At 43.0% G+C, this 15,052-nt stretch overlaps 5 protein-coding genes across 6 annotated transcripts in view; 3 read left to right on the top strand and 2 right to left on the bottom strand.

Annotated features, from left to right (window-relative positions):
• Nucleotides 1-1,337: 1,337 nt before the first annotated feature.
• On the top strand, nt 1,338-4,223 carry LOC129720390 (uncharacterized). Of its 2 annotated transcripts, none has more exons than XM_055671861.1 (5): nt 1,338-1,738; nt 1,800-2,323; nt 2,544-3,766; nt 3,826-3,884; nt 3,960-4,223. In XM_055671861.1, exons 1-5 carry the CDS (start codon nt 1,565-1,567, stop codon nt 3,987-3,989), a joined length of 2,010 nt encoding a protein of 669 aa, XP_055527836.1. In that variant the 5' UTR covers nt 1,338-1,564; the 3' UTR covers nt 3,990-4,223. The 2 variants fall into 2 exon arrangements, with proteins under 2 accessions (XP_055527836.1, XP_055527837.1); XM_055671862.1 differs by having other exon boundaries at nt 1,339-1,738; nt 3,954-4,223.
• A 4,187-nt stretch (nt 4,224-8,410) lies between these two features.
• LOC129720392 (trifunctional enzyme subunit beta, mitochondrial) lies at nt 8,411-10,944 on the top strand. The gene is made up of 5 exons (XM_055671864.1): nt 8,411-8,597; nt 9,162-9,327; nt 9,387-10,284; nt 10,344-10,517; nt 10,588-10,944. The coding sequence occupies exons 1-5, from the start codon at nt 8,540-8,542 to the stop codon at nt 10,699-10,701; spliced, it is 1,410 nt and encodes a 469-aa protein (XP_055527839.1). The 5' UTR covers nt 8,411-8,539; the 3' UTR covers nt 10,702-10,944.
• On the bottom strand, nt 10,872-12,942 carry LOC129720400 (small integral membrane protein 20). Its single transcript, XM_055671877.1, has 3 exons — nt 12,696-12,942; nt 12,577-12,633; nt 10,872-12,110 (listed from the first exon to the last, which is right to left on the bottom strand). Exons 1-3 carry the CDS (start codon nt 12,814-12,816, stop codon nt 12,058-12,060), a joined length of 231 nt encoding a protein of 76 aa, XP_055527852.1. The 5' UTR covers nt 12,817-12,942; the 3' UTR covers nt 10,872-12,057.
• Nucleotides 12,943-12,985: 43 nt separating this feature from the next.
• Nucleotides 12,986-14,403, top strand: LOC129720395 (uncharacterized). The gene is made up of 3 exons (XM_055671869.1): nt 12,986-13,277; nt 13,334-14,047; nt 14,108-14,403. The coding sequence occupies exons 1-3, from the start codon at nt 13,116-13,118 to the stop codon at nt 14,339-14,341; spliced, it is 1,110 nt and encodes a 369-aa protein (XP_055527844.1). The 5' UTR covers nt 12,986-13,115; the 3' UTR covers nt 14,342-14,403.
• The window catches only part of LOC129720399 (ADP-ribosylation factor-like protein 6), a 33,205-nt gene continuing 32,457 nt past the window's right edge, over nt 14,305-15,052 (bottom strand). The window contains exons 2-3 of the mRNA XM_055671876.1: nt 14,794-14,922; nt 14,305-14,722 (exon numbers count right to left, since the gene is read on the bottom strand). Of these exons, the coding sequence (XP_055527851.1) occupies nt 14,451-14,722; nt 14,794-14,922 (401 nt within the window). The 3' untranslated portion in view covers nt 14,305-14,450. The remainder of the gene's footprint in view (nt 14,723-14,793; nt 14,923-15,052) is intronic.

Here is a 15,052-nt window from a genome sequence, read left to right as displayed (position 1 = left end):
CCCGAAGCGCACTGTAAAATTTGTCAGCTTCAACCCACCACCGCACGTGCTAAGTTCGTAAACAATTATCTGGCATCTCTTTCTTACTTACGTCTTAAATGGCGATGACGTTTTATAATTCCTCGGCAGTTATGCCCGCACACAGTGGAATAAAGAAATTGGCTAATAGACTCTGGTCTATATTCGCCCCAGTAGAAAGTCGAATTTTTCGACATACCGTACACTATACTTAACGTCAAAAATAGTACGCTGTATAGCAAATCAGATGCGCTATGCAGCGCACTACTTCCGACGTTAAGTATAAAGTACGGCACGAGAGAAAAATCGATTGTCGCTGGTCGACAACTTCAGTTTTCAATTAAATGTATAATAATATTATACACCTCATTGCGTTAATTCACACATTATTCACAAAATACGTAACTGTTTCTTCAGAAATTTTCGATAAGGTAGCCTATTAAGGTTATATCAAGTCAAAGTGAAAAAAAAACATTGATTTTTAATTGATTTTATTAAATATAAATATCAGCTGCTCAACCTAAAATCAAAATTTTTGTCAATGAAAAATAATGTAACCTGCTTATAAATGAATCATAGTGCAGCCATTCTTACAGTAAAGTATATCTGAAATTTGGAGCAGATAGAACTTTCATCGCATTTTTCCTTGAATGAACAAGCTACTAATAAAATTAAAATGTGTATGCACAAGTTACTTTGATACGCTAATTCACAATTAATGAGTCCGGGTCGATTCCAGAATCAGCTTTACACTATATATTATCAATAAAATGGGCGTTATGTGGAGCATGCATATATTTATTATTTCCACATATCATTGAATGTGTTTCATTAAATGTTGTACGGAAAAATCGAGATCTTTGAGTGCGGGAATGTGGGAATGGGTCTCAAGGAATTAATTCTATTACGCGATATTCAAACACTGCCTTAAGGAAATATTTCTGCTTGTAGTGTCGAGTAATGGAACAGTACAAATGTGCAGTAGTTAGAAAAAAATTTTTTTTGGCTCCATTAAGCACGTTTATTCTTAGTCACAAAATATATAGGTATAAGAAACCTTTAGTCGATGGAAAAATAATAAAGAGGTTTAAAATGTTTTTCAGTCCTGTTGATTGGTTGATTTGCGTACAATTGTTTATTTGTTTATTTTCCGATGTCGAGTTCCATGTTTAATATATTATCTGCGTTGTATCTGCATTATAAAATACGTATATTCACGTGAAATTTTGCATAACGTAATATGTGAATTATCGTTAATACTCTACACACCCGTTCTTTTCTCATAGTAACAACTGAACCAGTTCGCGATTAGCGTGTTCTCATGACAGCGGCGGCGGCTTGATCGCATCGCATCTCACGTATCTCACAGACAAAAAAAACGCTTACAGCAGGTTTTTATACGCTTTTATACGAATCGTTAACGAATTGCTAATTTTGTTGGGGTTACAAGTCCCATGCTATGCATATTTTAAACTGAAAAGTTTCTCTATTTGTGTTGTGCTGATTGTGTACCGACCGCTGTTCCGCTGCACTGTTGTCGCAAAAGATGCATTCGGCTATTGGAATGGAGTTGGAGCTACAACCAAACTCCTCTGAGTTGGACTTCTGCCGTATGTGTCTCTCAAATATATATGAGCTTCACCACCTTTTCCCGGATGGTTCGACGGGAAGTACGAATAACTTGCTGCTGGCCAAGATTCGGTTGTTGGCGGAAGTGACGGTAAGTTTCTGTTGGTGTTCAGACGCTTCGAAAGTTAAAACTTTTGTTTGTTACTAATTAGCTCTCACCATCCGAGGAGCTGGAGGCTCACATTTGCTCTAACTGCGTGCAAAAGCTGGAAGATTTTCATGCCTTTCGAGTACAGTGCAAGGCTAGCGATGTCCAGGTACGCAAAATGAGAGTTGCACGGAAGCGGTTGAGAGAGGAGGAAGAACAACGGCGAAATGATACTGCTGCAGCCAAGGACAAACGAAAAAAGGTGCAGAGCAACGGGGATAAAGAACCGGAAGCCCCCACTAGCAAAAGATTGCGCATTGAAACACCGCCCGTTTTGCTGGCCGGTGGCTCCACGCTGGGTGGTGTTTTCGATTTGGTTCAGTATTGCGCGGATGGTGACATTCCCGGCGATTATCGCCTGCTAGCACAGGGCTTCGTGTATAAGCATGAGAGTCTGCTAAGCTGGCGCTGCGAAATGGCCACGACGGAAAAGTGCGATGCTCTGTTGGAAATCGATCCGGACTTCAAGAAATTTCACGTCAACATGAAACACAGCCACGTCAAGCTGGACAAGGACGCCGATGGACGGTGAGTACAGGTTGACACTTGAACATTTTGTTTTGCGTTGATTGTTACTCGCGATTTTCCCAAAAGCAAAATTTGAACATGGTTTATAAAATTGTCGACAATTAATTTACAATGTATATATAAACTTTTACCTAACGTCAACCTGTTGTTCTCTATGCTAGATAACAGCTTACCCTTTTGCTTTCCCAACAATGCGTGTTTTTCTTTCTTTTGATTGCAGGACATTTGAAAAGATAACACCCCAAATATGCACCTTTTTGGCGAAACTGCAACTGCAGCAGTACGACATTTCCGAAACACCAGTTGTAGGCGAGAGACCGGCCGATGCCACAGCCGACGATTCCGATATCGACCTGGTCGCCCAGGAACTGTACGACGACTCGGTACCCGAAAACCTACCGGGTGTTCCGGTGGATCAGATGATTTCCGCGCGGGGCATCCACGTGGTCCACTCAGGCGACAAACCGACGATCACGATGAATGGCTTCACCTATCTGCAGGAAGCGGTAATCAAAGGCATTAAACCGGAGCAGATTCGTTGGCGATGTGAAGAGGAAAACTGCCAGGGGATGATTGTGACTACCAAAGATTTTCGTAGTTATGCCCTTGGGAAACCGCATAAACATGTGCCGCGATCGGTGGTCTCAGATTCGTCTTCATCGAATCGTTCCAGATCTGTTAGCCGTAACGATGAGCCTCTGTTGGAAGTCATGAGAGAAGTGCCCGAAGAAGTTACTCCCAAGAACAGATCGACCACCTTCACCGGAATGCGAACGGCAGGCGGAGTTTCGTTGGTTGAAGAGTTCAAGAAAACTGGCGCCGACCACAGCTTCTTCAAAGCATCGGATGGATCCTACCATATGTTCCACGATAACTTTTTCTACAAGCGAAACTATGCCTATTCCTCAGAGGGAGGAGAAACAATGTGGAAATGCACTACAGAAAGTTGCCCTGGCACATTGATTGCTTTCAAGTACATGAAAAAATTGGTCGGAGGTGTACCGCACAATCATGACCCGATTCGCACCGGAACGGGAGAAGTGGCGCCATCCACATCGACCAGCACACCGCAAGTGGAACAGGACAGCGCAAAAACCGGCCAGGTTGACATCAGCGAAATCGGTTTCTATCGTAACACGAAAAACGTAATATCGCTTCTCTACGAAGGCTTCAGTTACAGTCTGCAGAATTTCCTTCCATCCGGCAACAGTTTCTGGAACTGTACATGGAACAAGTGCGGTGGACGAATACAAGCCGGATCGCATTTTGAATTCTTGAAATCGGAAAAGCGACATTTCCACAACCCTCCAGCATTGGCGACGCCAAAAAGCTGGATTCCACCACCGGCGGCCATTAAGGAGTTACTTGACAAGGTTAAACTGAATGAGGAAATTAGACGTAAGATTCAGGCTCCGCCCACATTATGCTATTCGGAACTAAAGGGTGATTAATCAGTGATCGATTCATTTTGGGTTTATTACTAAAAATATCTTTTTTGGCAGATAAAATGGACAAGAAGTCGTCTCATAATCGGGCTAAGACCGTAAATCTTACAGATGAGGTAAGTGAATAAAAATCGATCAATTGTGAATTGTGTAAACTTTCTGATTAAAACGCATCTTATCATAAGAATTAGATCAGTCAAACTGTTTTGATGTGCACGTAGTTGTATCACCGTCGCCTGGTGTACAGCGATTGAGAAAGGATACCGGCTGTGATGGAGAGTGAACGACTGGTATGTTTCACGCGGTGCTGGATGGACTTATTCTTGAAGGAAATTCAAACGGCAGTTGGATTTTTGATTCGCAATCACTCAATTGTACACAATAATTGATGCACTTGGCTGAACTTTTAGAATCCGCTTTTAATTTTAAATAAATACAGTTCGGAATGAAAACAATTTTAGCTGCGGTTTAAGATGTGCTTCTGAAACATTGGCAAACATTTATTAACATAACATGGTCTCAACGAAGAATGACAAAAATGGCATGCTTACATTTCTGAATATTTCTTCGCTCGCTGTGGATTCAACTCGTAAATATATAAATAAAATTAAATTAGATGTTTAATCGTGTGGAAACTATCCAATAGACAATCCGGCAGCACTTAAAAATCATATGTAATGTATGGCTAATGAATAAAGATCGCGCAACGCGATAGTTCTCATAAAGATTACGTGCTTAACTTCAACAGCAGCGCTCTAATCCCAGCTGTTCTTGTTCAACAGTTTTTACAGTAACATTACGTAAAGCAGGTGTTGAATAAGTGGTGCCTAAGGCGCCCTTAGTCTCATCTATGGCCGTATTCAACTTTAGTACAAAAAGACCGATTCAGAATTAAGTGTGATCTTACTCCCGAAAAACGAATCGTTGTGCGATCCACTTTTTTTAGTGCAACGATTTGCTGTTTTATGCTGACGATTTTAGTGATATTAATCTTTGAATACAAAGTACTTACTTTACTTTACTTTTAAGCGACAGATCATTAAGACCTTAAGCCGGACACAGAGTACGCTTCCGTAAAACTCAGTCCTGGGATACTCCCCTCCAGTCGCCCATTACATGCGCTGATCGCGCATTTTCGTCAAGAGCACATATCTGACACGTGCGAAGTCTGCTTCGAAGTCGTCGGTCTCTATTTGAGTCTGCTGAATATTACACTGGTCGACAAAATGAAAAAAGTGCATTCCAAAAGCTCAAACCGGAAAAATTGAAACATTGCGGTTCAACCATTCCTCTGAATTTTGATGCCCCTAGCCATTACCAAAACGCGTCAACTTACGTTAGAGTGTGGTATATAGACATTGCTCGCCGGGTTCGTCACTAACGTTAGGTTTACGAGAAAACTCATTTAAGTCTCTGAAAAAACGGTAATGGTCAGGGACACCAAAATTCACAGGAATGGTTGAATAGCTAAAATCCTTCATTTTTCCGGTTTGAGCTTCTGGAGTGCACCTGCCGCTCATCCGCCGTATCAGCGGGTCTATAATTTTAATACAGCCTCATCCGCTAATTTTTTCAAGCTTACCATCGAGTATTGGTCGCAATAATCTACGCTCAAAGAATCAAACCGCTTGCCGGTCAGCCTTCTTCCACGCCCACGATTCGTATTCGCAGAGCGCCTCCGGAAGCATCAGTGTCCTCACCTTATCAAACAGTCCCAAGCTGTGGTGTGGCCTTTGCTGTACATAAGAGTCGTCTCCATTCCACTCGGTCCATGGCTGCAGTTCGGCAGCTCTGTAGTCTACATACTGTCCGTAGGTCGTCTTCCACCTTGCCCGCTGTGCACCTCTTCGTCTCGTCCCTGACGGATTGGTTTCAAGGACCATCTTTACCGGGCTGTCGTCCGACATCCTTTCGACATGCCCAGCCCATCATAACCTGCAATCTTGGCGGTGTGAACAATAGATGGCTCCCCAAGCAGCTTCTGCAGTTCGTGGTTCATTCGCCTTCTCCACGTTGCGTTCTCCATCTATTGTCTGGTGCGCAACACCTTCCGCTCGAAGACCGCAAGGGTGCGTTGGTCCTCCACAAGCATAGTCCATGTCTCATGGTCGTAGAGAACTACCGCTCTGATCAGTGTCCGAAAGATGGTCAACTTGGTGCGGCGGCGAATTCTACTTGATCGGAGCTTCCTCCGGAGACCGATGAATTTCTCTGCTGGTATCGTTGTCGGCAGTTAACTCAACTTTAATGGGAGGTTAGCAATGTCTTCTCGTGAACTCTTTTCTTTCATGTACCTCATCTTCAATGCATTGATGACAAGTCCAATCTGTTGATTGGCGAAAGCCAATCTGTTGGACCGACTTTTAAAATATCGTGCCACTCGAATTATTTCCCGCTCTTCCTATGACACCTTCCAGGGTAGTAATAAACAGGAGGCACGAGGGACCATCACCTTGTCTTAAACCTTTTCGAGTTTCGAAGGGGCGCGAGAGTGCCCCCGATACTCGATTACATACATCACTCGATCCATCGTCGTTTTGACTAGCCGCGTTAGTTTGTCTGGAAATCCGTATTCAAGCATAATTTGCCATAACTGATCTCGATCGATTGTGTCGTATACCTATTTGTAATCCACGAAAAGATGATGCGTGGGCACGTTGTATTCGCGGCATTTTTGTATAACCTGCCGAACCGAGAATATTTGATCCCTGCTAACAAGGGCACCCATGAATGCCACCTGGTAGTGCCCCGCGAACTGCTTCGCAATGGTGATAGTCGACGGCAGAATATTTGGGAAAGTACCTTGTAGGCGGCGTTCAACTAAGCCATCTTTAAGAGTAGCTGCGCCAAGCTGCTCGTATTTCCGTGCAACTCCGGCGTTCCGCAGTTCTATTTGTGGTTGCGGCGCTCGACTTCGGTAGTTGTTATATACCGTTAAAAGTTTTGAGCGCATTCACACAACTACTAGGTAGTGGTTCAGATCTATATTTGCACTGTGGTAGGTGAGAACGTTGATGATGTCGGAGAAGAACCTTCCGTCGATTAAAACATGGTAAATTTGATTCTCTGTCTGTTGGTCGCGGGATCTCCAGGTGGTTCTGTGGATATCTTTGCGGGGGAGGAAGGTATTTCGGACTATCATACCACGGAAGAATGCAAAGTTTACGCACTGATAGCCTTTATCATAAGACACGGCGATCAGGCTATCTGGCCCGATTATCGGTCTGTACGTTGCTTCTCGTCCTACCTCAGCATTCATGTCCCCAATAACGACCTTCACGTCCCGTCGCGGGCAGCTATCGTAGACCCAATCATGCATTGGCGCTTCTTGCCCAGTACTTTGAAGCCGGTTTACAGCTCGTTGGGGGGCACAAGTTTGGTAAAAGAAGCCGCCCAGTGTCCGTTTTCCATACCTTCTGTCCGGTCCAACAAAGTTCTTGCAACGCTGCGACTTCGAAGTTACGTGGATGTAGCTCGTCGTAGATTATCCTGTCGCACCCTGGAAAGCATAGCGATTTGTACTTCCATGTCCCAAGTTTCCAATCGTAGTCATTATTTCGTTGCCTAGGTCCATGCCGATTGTTCCGATTCGTATTTTCTTTGTTTGTAATTGTTTGTTTGTAACATATTGTTTTCCGGGGCGGCTCGTTGGGCTTTTCCCAACCCCCTGTCTCGCCGAGGCATCATCTTGTCAGTTTAGTTTAGAGTCCCACGCTGACTCCAGGACGTTGATCAGCCACTCCTAACATACAGATTAGACGCTGTTTTGAACCGCACCCTCTCGATGATGAGACGCACAGATTGGCTAAACATTTCCTCTACCACCTAAGTATGGTTTACGCGTCAATAATCGCGCGCATCAGTGTCCTGTGAAGCGCAAATTTCGTGCGGATCTGTAGGCTGCGAGCCATAAGCTGGTCCCGCAATCTGTCTCATCACGCGGTTCATCTCATTATCACACGTTGCGAGTGTAGTCATTATTGCAGATTATATTTACTTCGCATGCGAACAGGAATTTGAGATGAAATAATAACAATTGCAAATATGCCATCTATTTTTTTACAACGCAAACTGCGAGACAAAAAAGGTTGAAAGAGATTTCGAAGGCTGTTCGCACCTACGTGAACACTCATATGTAATTGTCAAAATGTGCGTGATGACAAAAGCAAAAATATTTCCTTCCTTCTTCTTCGCATGCAAAAACCAAACAAATATCAGCAACACCGTCAACGCGAATACGAAAAGCTCTCTCTTTGTTCAAAATTACAGCTTTTCTCAGCGCTGGACAGTGCATATTATTTTTCGCCTCTCATTACCGTTCGAGAGCAGCAAGATAAGCGGAACCAGGGATACCAGATGTGCAGATTTGTCTGCAAAACGCAGATTTTTAGAGTCCGTGTGCAGATTTTTATTGATTTGCAGATATTCACAGATTTTCCATAGTTTCTGCAGATTTTTGTCAGAGTCTCCTTATATTTGCGCAGTTTTTCTCGAAATGTGTGCAGATTTTTATAGACTTACCAGCGCGAGCGAATTTTTTTCGAATCACGAATAGATTTTTGTCAGATTTCAAGCAGATTTTTCCGGTTTTTCGAGCAGTTGCAGACATTTTTCAAAAACATCTGGCATCTCTGAGCGGAACGCTTTGTACATGTAAAGGTTGAGCAACAGAGAAGCTTTCGGTGCACAGTTACTCTAAAGTGTCTATTCATATAATTTAGTTCTCGTATTCAGTTTATTTCGTCCCTGCTTGCTTGATTAAAAAGTTACAATGGCCTACCAATTATTCAAACTTGGATCTTCTATATCCGGCAATTTGACCAAAACCGGTGAGTAGAGATTACAGTGTAAGGACAATCAGATATGGGCGACGAGCGAGACGGCGACCAAAATGATTAACCTTTACTCTGCTACTATGTGCAACATGGACTTTGGAACCGCTCACTAATCCCATTATCTGCATGATACAAGCTAAATCAGTTTGTTTTAGAAGCAAACCAAACATTAGATGTGGTTTTAAGATAAATTTTCTATTAATTGAAGGTAGAAAAATATGTCTATCATGGACGATGTAACTGCTGACGTCATGTCCAAAGTCCATCTGGTATTGTTATGGGTTCAAGTATCAATACATACAGGAAACAAAATTATCGAAAGTTTTCAATAAGTTTCTTAAATTTGTACACTTATGAAATTTTATTATGTAATGCATTAATCGTCCCGTTATGACTATGCTAAGTCCCTTTCAATTCAAAACGAGTTATCAGTTAATCAGATCTTTTTTGATAACTGCCTGCTGCAGCGGACTATCATGTTTTACTGACGATGAAACGTGATGTCCGCAAAAAAAAAATACACAATGCAAACAATAATCAACTTACTCAACTTTACAGCTCTGCGAAGCATCAGCACTACCGGAGTTATCTGTGAACCGAGAAAAGTTCCCGATAAGACTGGCAAAAATGTTGTTTTGGTCGATGGCGTTAGAACTCCGTTTCTGATGTCCGGTACGGGTTACTCCAAACTCATGCCCCACGAGCTGGCTCGTCATTCATTGCTGTAAGTTGAGCACCAGCTAACATTGCTAAGTATAGAATTAAAATATTGCCCAATTTTAGGAGCCTTTTGCGCAAAACCAAGATCGACAAGGAAGTGATCGACTACATTGTGTACGGAACCGTTATCCAGGAGGTGAAAACATCGAACATTGCACGCGAGGCCGCACTAGCAGCCGGTTTCAGTAACAAAACGCCCGCTCACACGGTCACAATGGCTTGCATCAGCTCGAATCAGGCCATTACCACCGGTATTGGTCTGATAGCAACCGGAACGTACGACTCGATCGTCGCCGGTGGCGTTGAGTTTATGTCCGACGTACCGATCCGTCACAGTCGGAAGATGCGTTCGTTGATGCTGCGAGCAAACAAGGCTAAATCGGTTGGCCAGCGGTTGCAGCTGTTGGCTTCAATTCGTCCGGATTTCTTCGTGCCGGAATTACCGGCAGTGGCGGAGTTTTCCTCTGGGGAAACTATGGGCCACTCAGCAGATCGGCTCGCTGCGTCGTTTAACGCTAGCCGCCAAGAGCAGGATGATTATGCGCTCAGATCGCACACGTTGGCCAAGGAAGCTCAAGATAAAGGCTACATGACTGATCTGGTTCCATTTAAGGTGGCTGGAGTTGATAAGACCGTTGACAAAGATAATGGAATTCGAGTTTCCAGTAAGGAAGCTTTAGCGAAACTGAAACCTGCTTTTGTGAAACCATACGGAACAGTTACTGCTGCTAATGCATCGTTCCTGACAGACGGTGCTTCCGCTTGTCTGGTCATGACGGAAGCCAAAGCCAAGGAGCTCGGACTGCGTCCGAAGGCGTATCTGCGGGATTTCTTGTACGTTTCCCAAGATCCCATCGATCAGTTGTTGCTTGGTCCGGCTTACGGTATTCCGAAGCTGTTGAAGAAAGCCGGACTCACACTGAAAGACATCGACTCATGGGAAATCCATGAAGCTTTTGCGGTAAGACTCATTTTCAAGCTAAGCTTGTGTTATTTTTGCATCTGTATTTTTTATTCTAGGGTCAAATCATCGCCAATCTGAAAGCACTTGATTCCGACTACTTCTGCAAGAATTATCTCGGATTAAACGAAAAGTTCGGCACCCCGGATTTGACCAAATGGAACAACTGGGGCGGCTCCCTATCGATCGGACATCCGTTCGCGGCAACTGGAGTGCGACTGTGCATGCACACGGTAAGTTACTAGTCTTTAACCTCTTTGTAATAAGAGGGCGTGGTCATAAGTTTTTTTTCTCGTTCTATAGGCAAACCGACTGGTGCGGGAAAACGGCCAGCTGGGAGTGATTGCTGCCTGCGCCGCCGGAGGACAGGGTGTGGCAATGCTACTCGAGCGGCATCCGGATGCCACTGCTGAGTGAGCGGCGCTAGTGGTAAGGTAAATAGTGTTTGTTTTAAATTTACTCGAGAATTATTTTTATATATAAAGTGAGGCTGGGTATATTTCCTTCCCGTCTGGAGATGAATAGTTAAAAGAATTCTTTATGTCTGCTGAACTGGACAATCACGTTTCCAATAGATTCCATGAACCTTCTGTTTTTTATGTTTATTACATTCTTTACATTTATTGCTAACTTTGAAGGAAATATATTTGTTAGGCGGTAGTTTGGTTTGTGATTGAATAGAAGGCGGCTTCAAGGTCATGATGACTACCTGATCGAAATTGATTGTATGCTAAACGTGGCACATGGCATTAAATTTTTCACACTCACACATTTTGAAGTAGAATACTTCTCTCAGGAAGTTCGGCTACATAGGGATGTAAAATGAAAATCTAAAACCGAAAAAAGTTAAAAATATGTCCAATTTCAAATGCTAATAAATCGGTTAGTATTCGATGGATTTCCTTCGTTCTTGCAGCAGTAGATTGGAAAATCTTCTAAGATTCATCCCAAATGAAGATGATTGTAATTTTATTATTCAAACTATTGTACTATTGAAAATAGTCAAGCCTTGTCAAAACGCAAAATTCGACCTCTGATTGGTCGTTACATGATTGCTTCCCAAGCACAGTCGACAGAATCATATACCTTGCAATTGAAAATATGCTGTTTGGCCTATATAAAAGCTTGTTCCAGCCGAAGCCGTTTATAATAGTTCTAGACAGCGACAACAGCAGTTATCCCTTAGCAGTAGCAGTGCAGTGGATACCAGCGATAGCGGATAGCGGCGGAGCAATGGATGGCGCACTAGTTGATGCAGGGACAGCGGATACCAATGGCAGCGTATAGCGGCCACAACTGTGGCATGGCTACGATTAGCGTAGCAGTTGCAGCGGGTATATCTGACCATAAAGCATGTATGCAATAATTGAATGAAAATTGCAATTGCAGCAATCGACCTTTTTCAAGGCTACTAAATGTTTTTGGAAGAGCATAATGAATGGTTATTAATAAACCGCAACTGAGGTTTTATGCTGCTGAAAATACACAGCAGTGTGATGTTTATTACGATTTGTTGATACTGTGCTTAACAAGCGGTATATACGAAACCAATCCGATTTCAAAATGACTGACACGCAAACAGCCGGGTTATCTTCCTTGTAAAAGTATTCTACTTCAACCTTGTGGTCGTGGCCTTGCACACAACCCTCCTGTGATTTTTTCAATCACTTGGATATAAATATTTAAATGTATTTACTCAAATTCTGAATTACATGCAAAAACAAAACTAATAATGAGTTGCAACTCTATTCATTGCATTCCGGCGATCTTTATCTACGTAGGTCGGTCTGTCCTAGGTTTAAATGGATCGCTCCACACTCGCATATCTGTAATCAAAAAAAAAAAAATCAACTTGTCAATCATAATATGTAGTGAGTGAAATTTCAACACAAGAATCAGTAAACCCTAGGTCACTTAATTACTGTGCTTTCATTACGACCATCTAAAATCTTTAAACAACTGTGAGAATCGCAAATTTGTTCACCAAACTATGGATCAAAGATTCATACGGTTGCTCCTTCTACAGCAGTGGTTCCCAACCTTTTTGACCCCGCAGTCCTTTTTGCTAAACTCAAAGCGTCGTTCCACGTTGCCCTTTCTTGTGTCGAATGTTGAAAAATATCAGGGAAAATCAGGGAATTTGATCTAGAGATCTTTTTCGTTACCCTGCTTTAGGCTTACTTTCTTGCAAAGATCGTGCACATTGCAATCATAAAAAAATTTACAGAATTTCATTGGCCGATAAAGCTATAAAACCTTCTGATGCTACGAACTGTTGAATACAAAACTTACTTCCAGGTTGCACATCTTCCTGCCTAATGCCGGCACGATTTTGCTGCTGTAGTTTCTCTGAAACAGAATAAAAAGTTTAATTACAAGACGGTAACTGAGCAAAACGCTCAATAACAAACTATATTTTTCCGGATTCATCATGGGCTCGATTATGATTGGGTAGCAGGCCAAGCCAATCAATCCCACGATTCCGCCAATAAATAGCACATAGTTTCGACCTCTAAGCACGGGTGGGGCCATTTTCAATACTCAACTATATATATTCTAGTTTTCAAAAATTAGGAAACAAATATTACGCAAAAGAGTTTCAAATGTGAAAGACGATAAGCGGCTATCAAGCACCTGATTTTGACAGTTGAACCCACCAAAACAAACTACGAACACCCTGTGGCTGGTAACATTTGCCGGCTCTACTTTATCGATTTTCCGCAGTCAAACACTTTTTGACAACTATAGTTTTAATGTTTTATTGTGTATGCAAAAAGCCTCGAAAACAATTGTTTTAGGTGAAACCGGAACAAGCGTGCTGTGTGGCAGTAATGGCCAACGTAACGGTGTTGTTCGAGTACGAGGAACCGGAATACTGCCGGTTGTGTTTATCCGAACCGAGCGACGACAATGAATTAACGAAAATTGGCCAGAGTCGCATCTGCGGAGAGGACGGTGCCATTCCTGTGATTGAATCATTACTGCTAATCAAGGTACATTTCCCACCGATAACTAAATGTGATTCAAAGAAAAACAATCTTCTTTTCAGCTGGACCCTAGAACCGATTCCAACTCGCTAATTTGCTCTACATGTTTGGAAAGTCTGGAAGAGTTTCATCGCTACAGCATTCGATGCCGTGCGAATAATGTAAAGCTACAGAAGAGAACCCACGAGCGAAATCAGCGGCAGATTGCACTGGCGAAAAATGCCATCGATCACACTAACGTGCTCGATGAAGTCAACGAAGGAGATCCCATCAAGGTGATTATACGGATGAATGCCGCTGGTAAATCGTCCATTCGAGTAGAGATTCATAAGGGCCCGCAGCAAGGTGAAATCAAGCGTGAGATATTGAGTCCAGCTGCAAAGCAGCCCCAGAAAACTGACGATCGCAAGGAAGCGATCTCAACCAAGTCGTCTCGAAACAAAGCCGGATCCGGCAAACTAGTGATGTTACCCGCAGCGCAATTCTATTTTTATCATGCAACCAACGACAGTTACGGATTTATCTACGGTGGTTACCGGTATCAAAACTCCGTTTCGCGAAAAAAGCGAACTTATTGGGTTTGCGAGCAGCGCAAAAGTCACGACTGTTCTACGCTGCTAGTAACGGACAAGAAATATACGCTCTTTTTCGTCAACGTTGGTCACAACCACGATCCGCCTGCACTGCGGGACAACCTCATCATATACAAACCGGCAAGTGTGCTGTCCGAAGTAATACAACACGAACAAATTCGAGAGCAAGAATTGACGACACGCGTGAGTATAAGTTCAGTTCCTATGACAGGTGCAGGTTTTATAAGCAATTGCATATTTCAGAAAGCTAAACAACTGGAGACGCAAGTTAAACAGGAATCCTCCGATTCTGAAGACGAGGACACATGCGATGAGATATTTGAAATATCTGACTCGGATGATTTCGACATTCTTACGGAGGCAGCAATTAAAGTAGACTCAGATGAAGACGAAAAGCCCAAGGCGTCCACGTCATCGCTAACAAAAATTCGGGTTGACGCGGGTGAATCCATGTATGTTATTGAAGAACTTGCTTAAATAGCGCATAAATGCGCATCTATGAAATATTCAATAAACGAAGGCGCTTGCCAGGAAACGTATATTAGTACAGCTGCTTAACCTAGATTACAGACTCTTCTTTGCGTGCTTAGTTACTGTTCTTAGAGCTAGCGACACACTCCCTGATCTGGTGTACCATCCACTGGACGCCATCCTGCAGACCCTCGCCGGTTAGCGCATTACTCGAACTGATGTGCCACGGTTTGTCCTTGATCTTCTCTAGTCCGAGGCCGGCGGCGATCTTTACGCTGCTCAGCGCATCGGAACAATCCATCTTGTTGGCGAAAAACAGTATCGGTACCCGCCGGTTGGCGATATCTGGATGCTGCAGCAGAATTTCGAGTTCGTCTTTCACGACCACTAGTAGGAGTATTATAAAAAAAAATTGCTTTAGGAATTATTTAGGGTTTCCCGAACGTTCGATTGCCTACCTAGTCGCATTCGATCGCTGGAATCGATTACGAACACGATTCCCTGGCACGATTTGAAGTGATGCTCCCAGAGGCTTCGGTACCGAGTTGCTCCGGACATGTCAAAGGCGGTGAAGAAAACTCCTTGATCTATTGAAATAGAGATACATTTAAGGTTGAAAAAGGTATTTTTGCTTTGGATAACATAAAATGATGTTAAATATGACTGATATTATTTTGAACCTCGCAGAACCGTTTTTTATCACATATTCGAACAAGA

The sequence above is a fragment of the Wyeomyia smithii genome, chromosome 2 (assembly GCF_029784165.1).
Source record: "Wyeomyia smithii strain HCP4-BCI-WySm-NY-G18 chromosome 2, ASM2978416v1, whole genome shotgun sequence".
Classification (NCBI taxonomy): Eukaryota; Metazoa; Arthropoda; class Insecta; order Diptera; family Culicidae; genus Wyeomyia; species Wyeomyia smithii.
The sequence above is the reverse complement of the archived record's forward strand: the minus strand, read 5'-3'. Positions and strand labels throughout refer to the sequence as shown.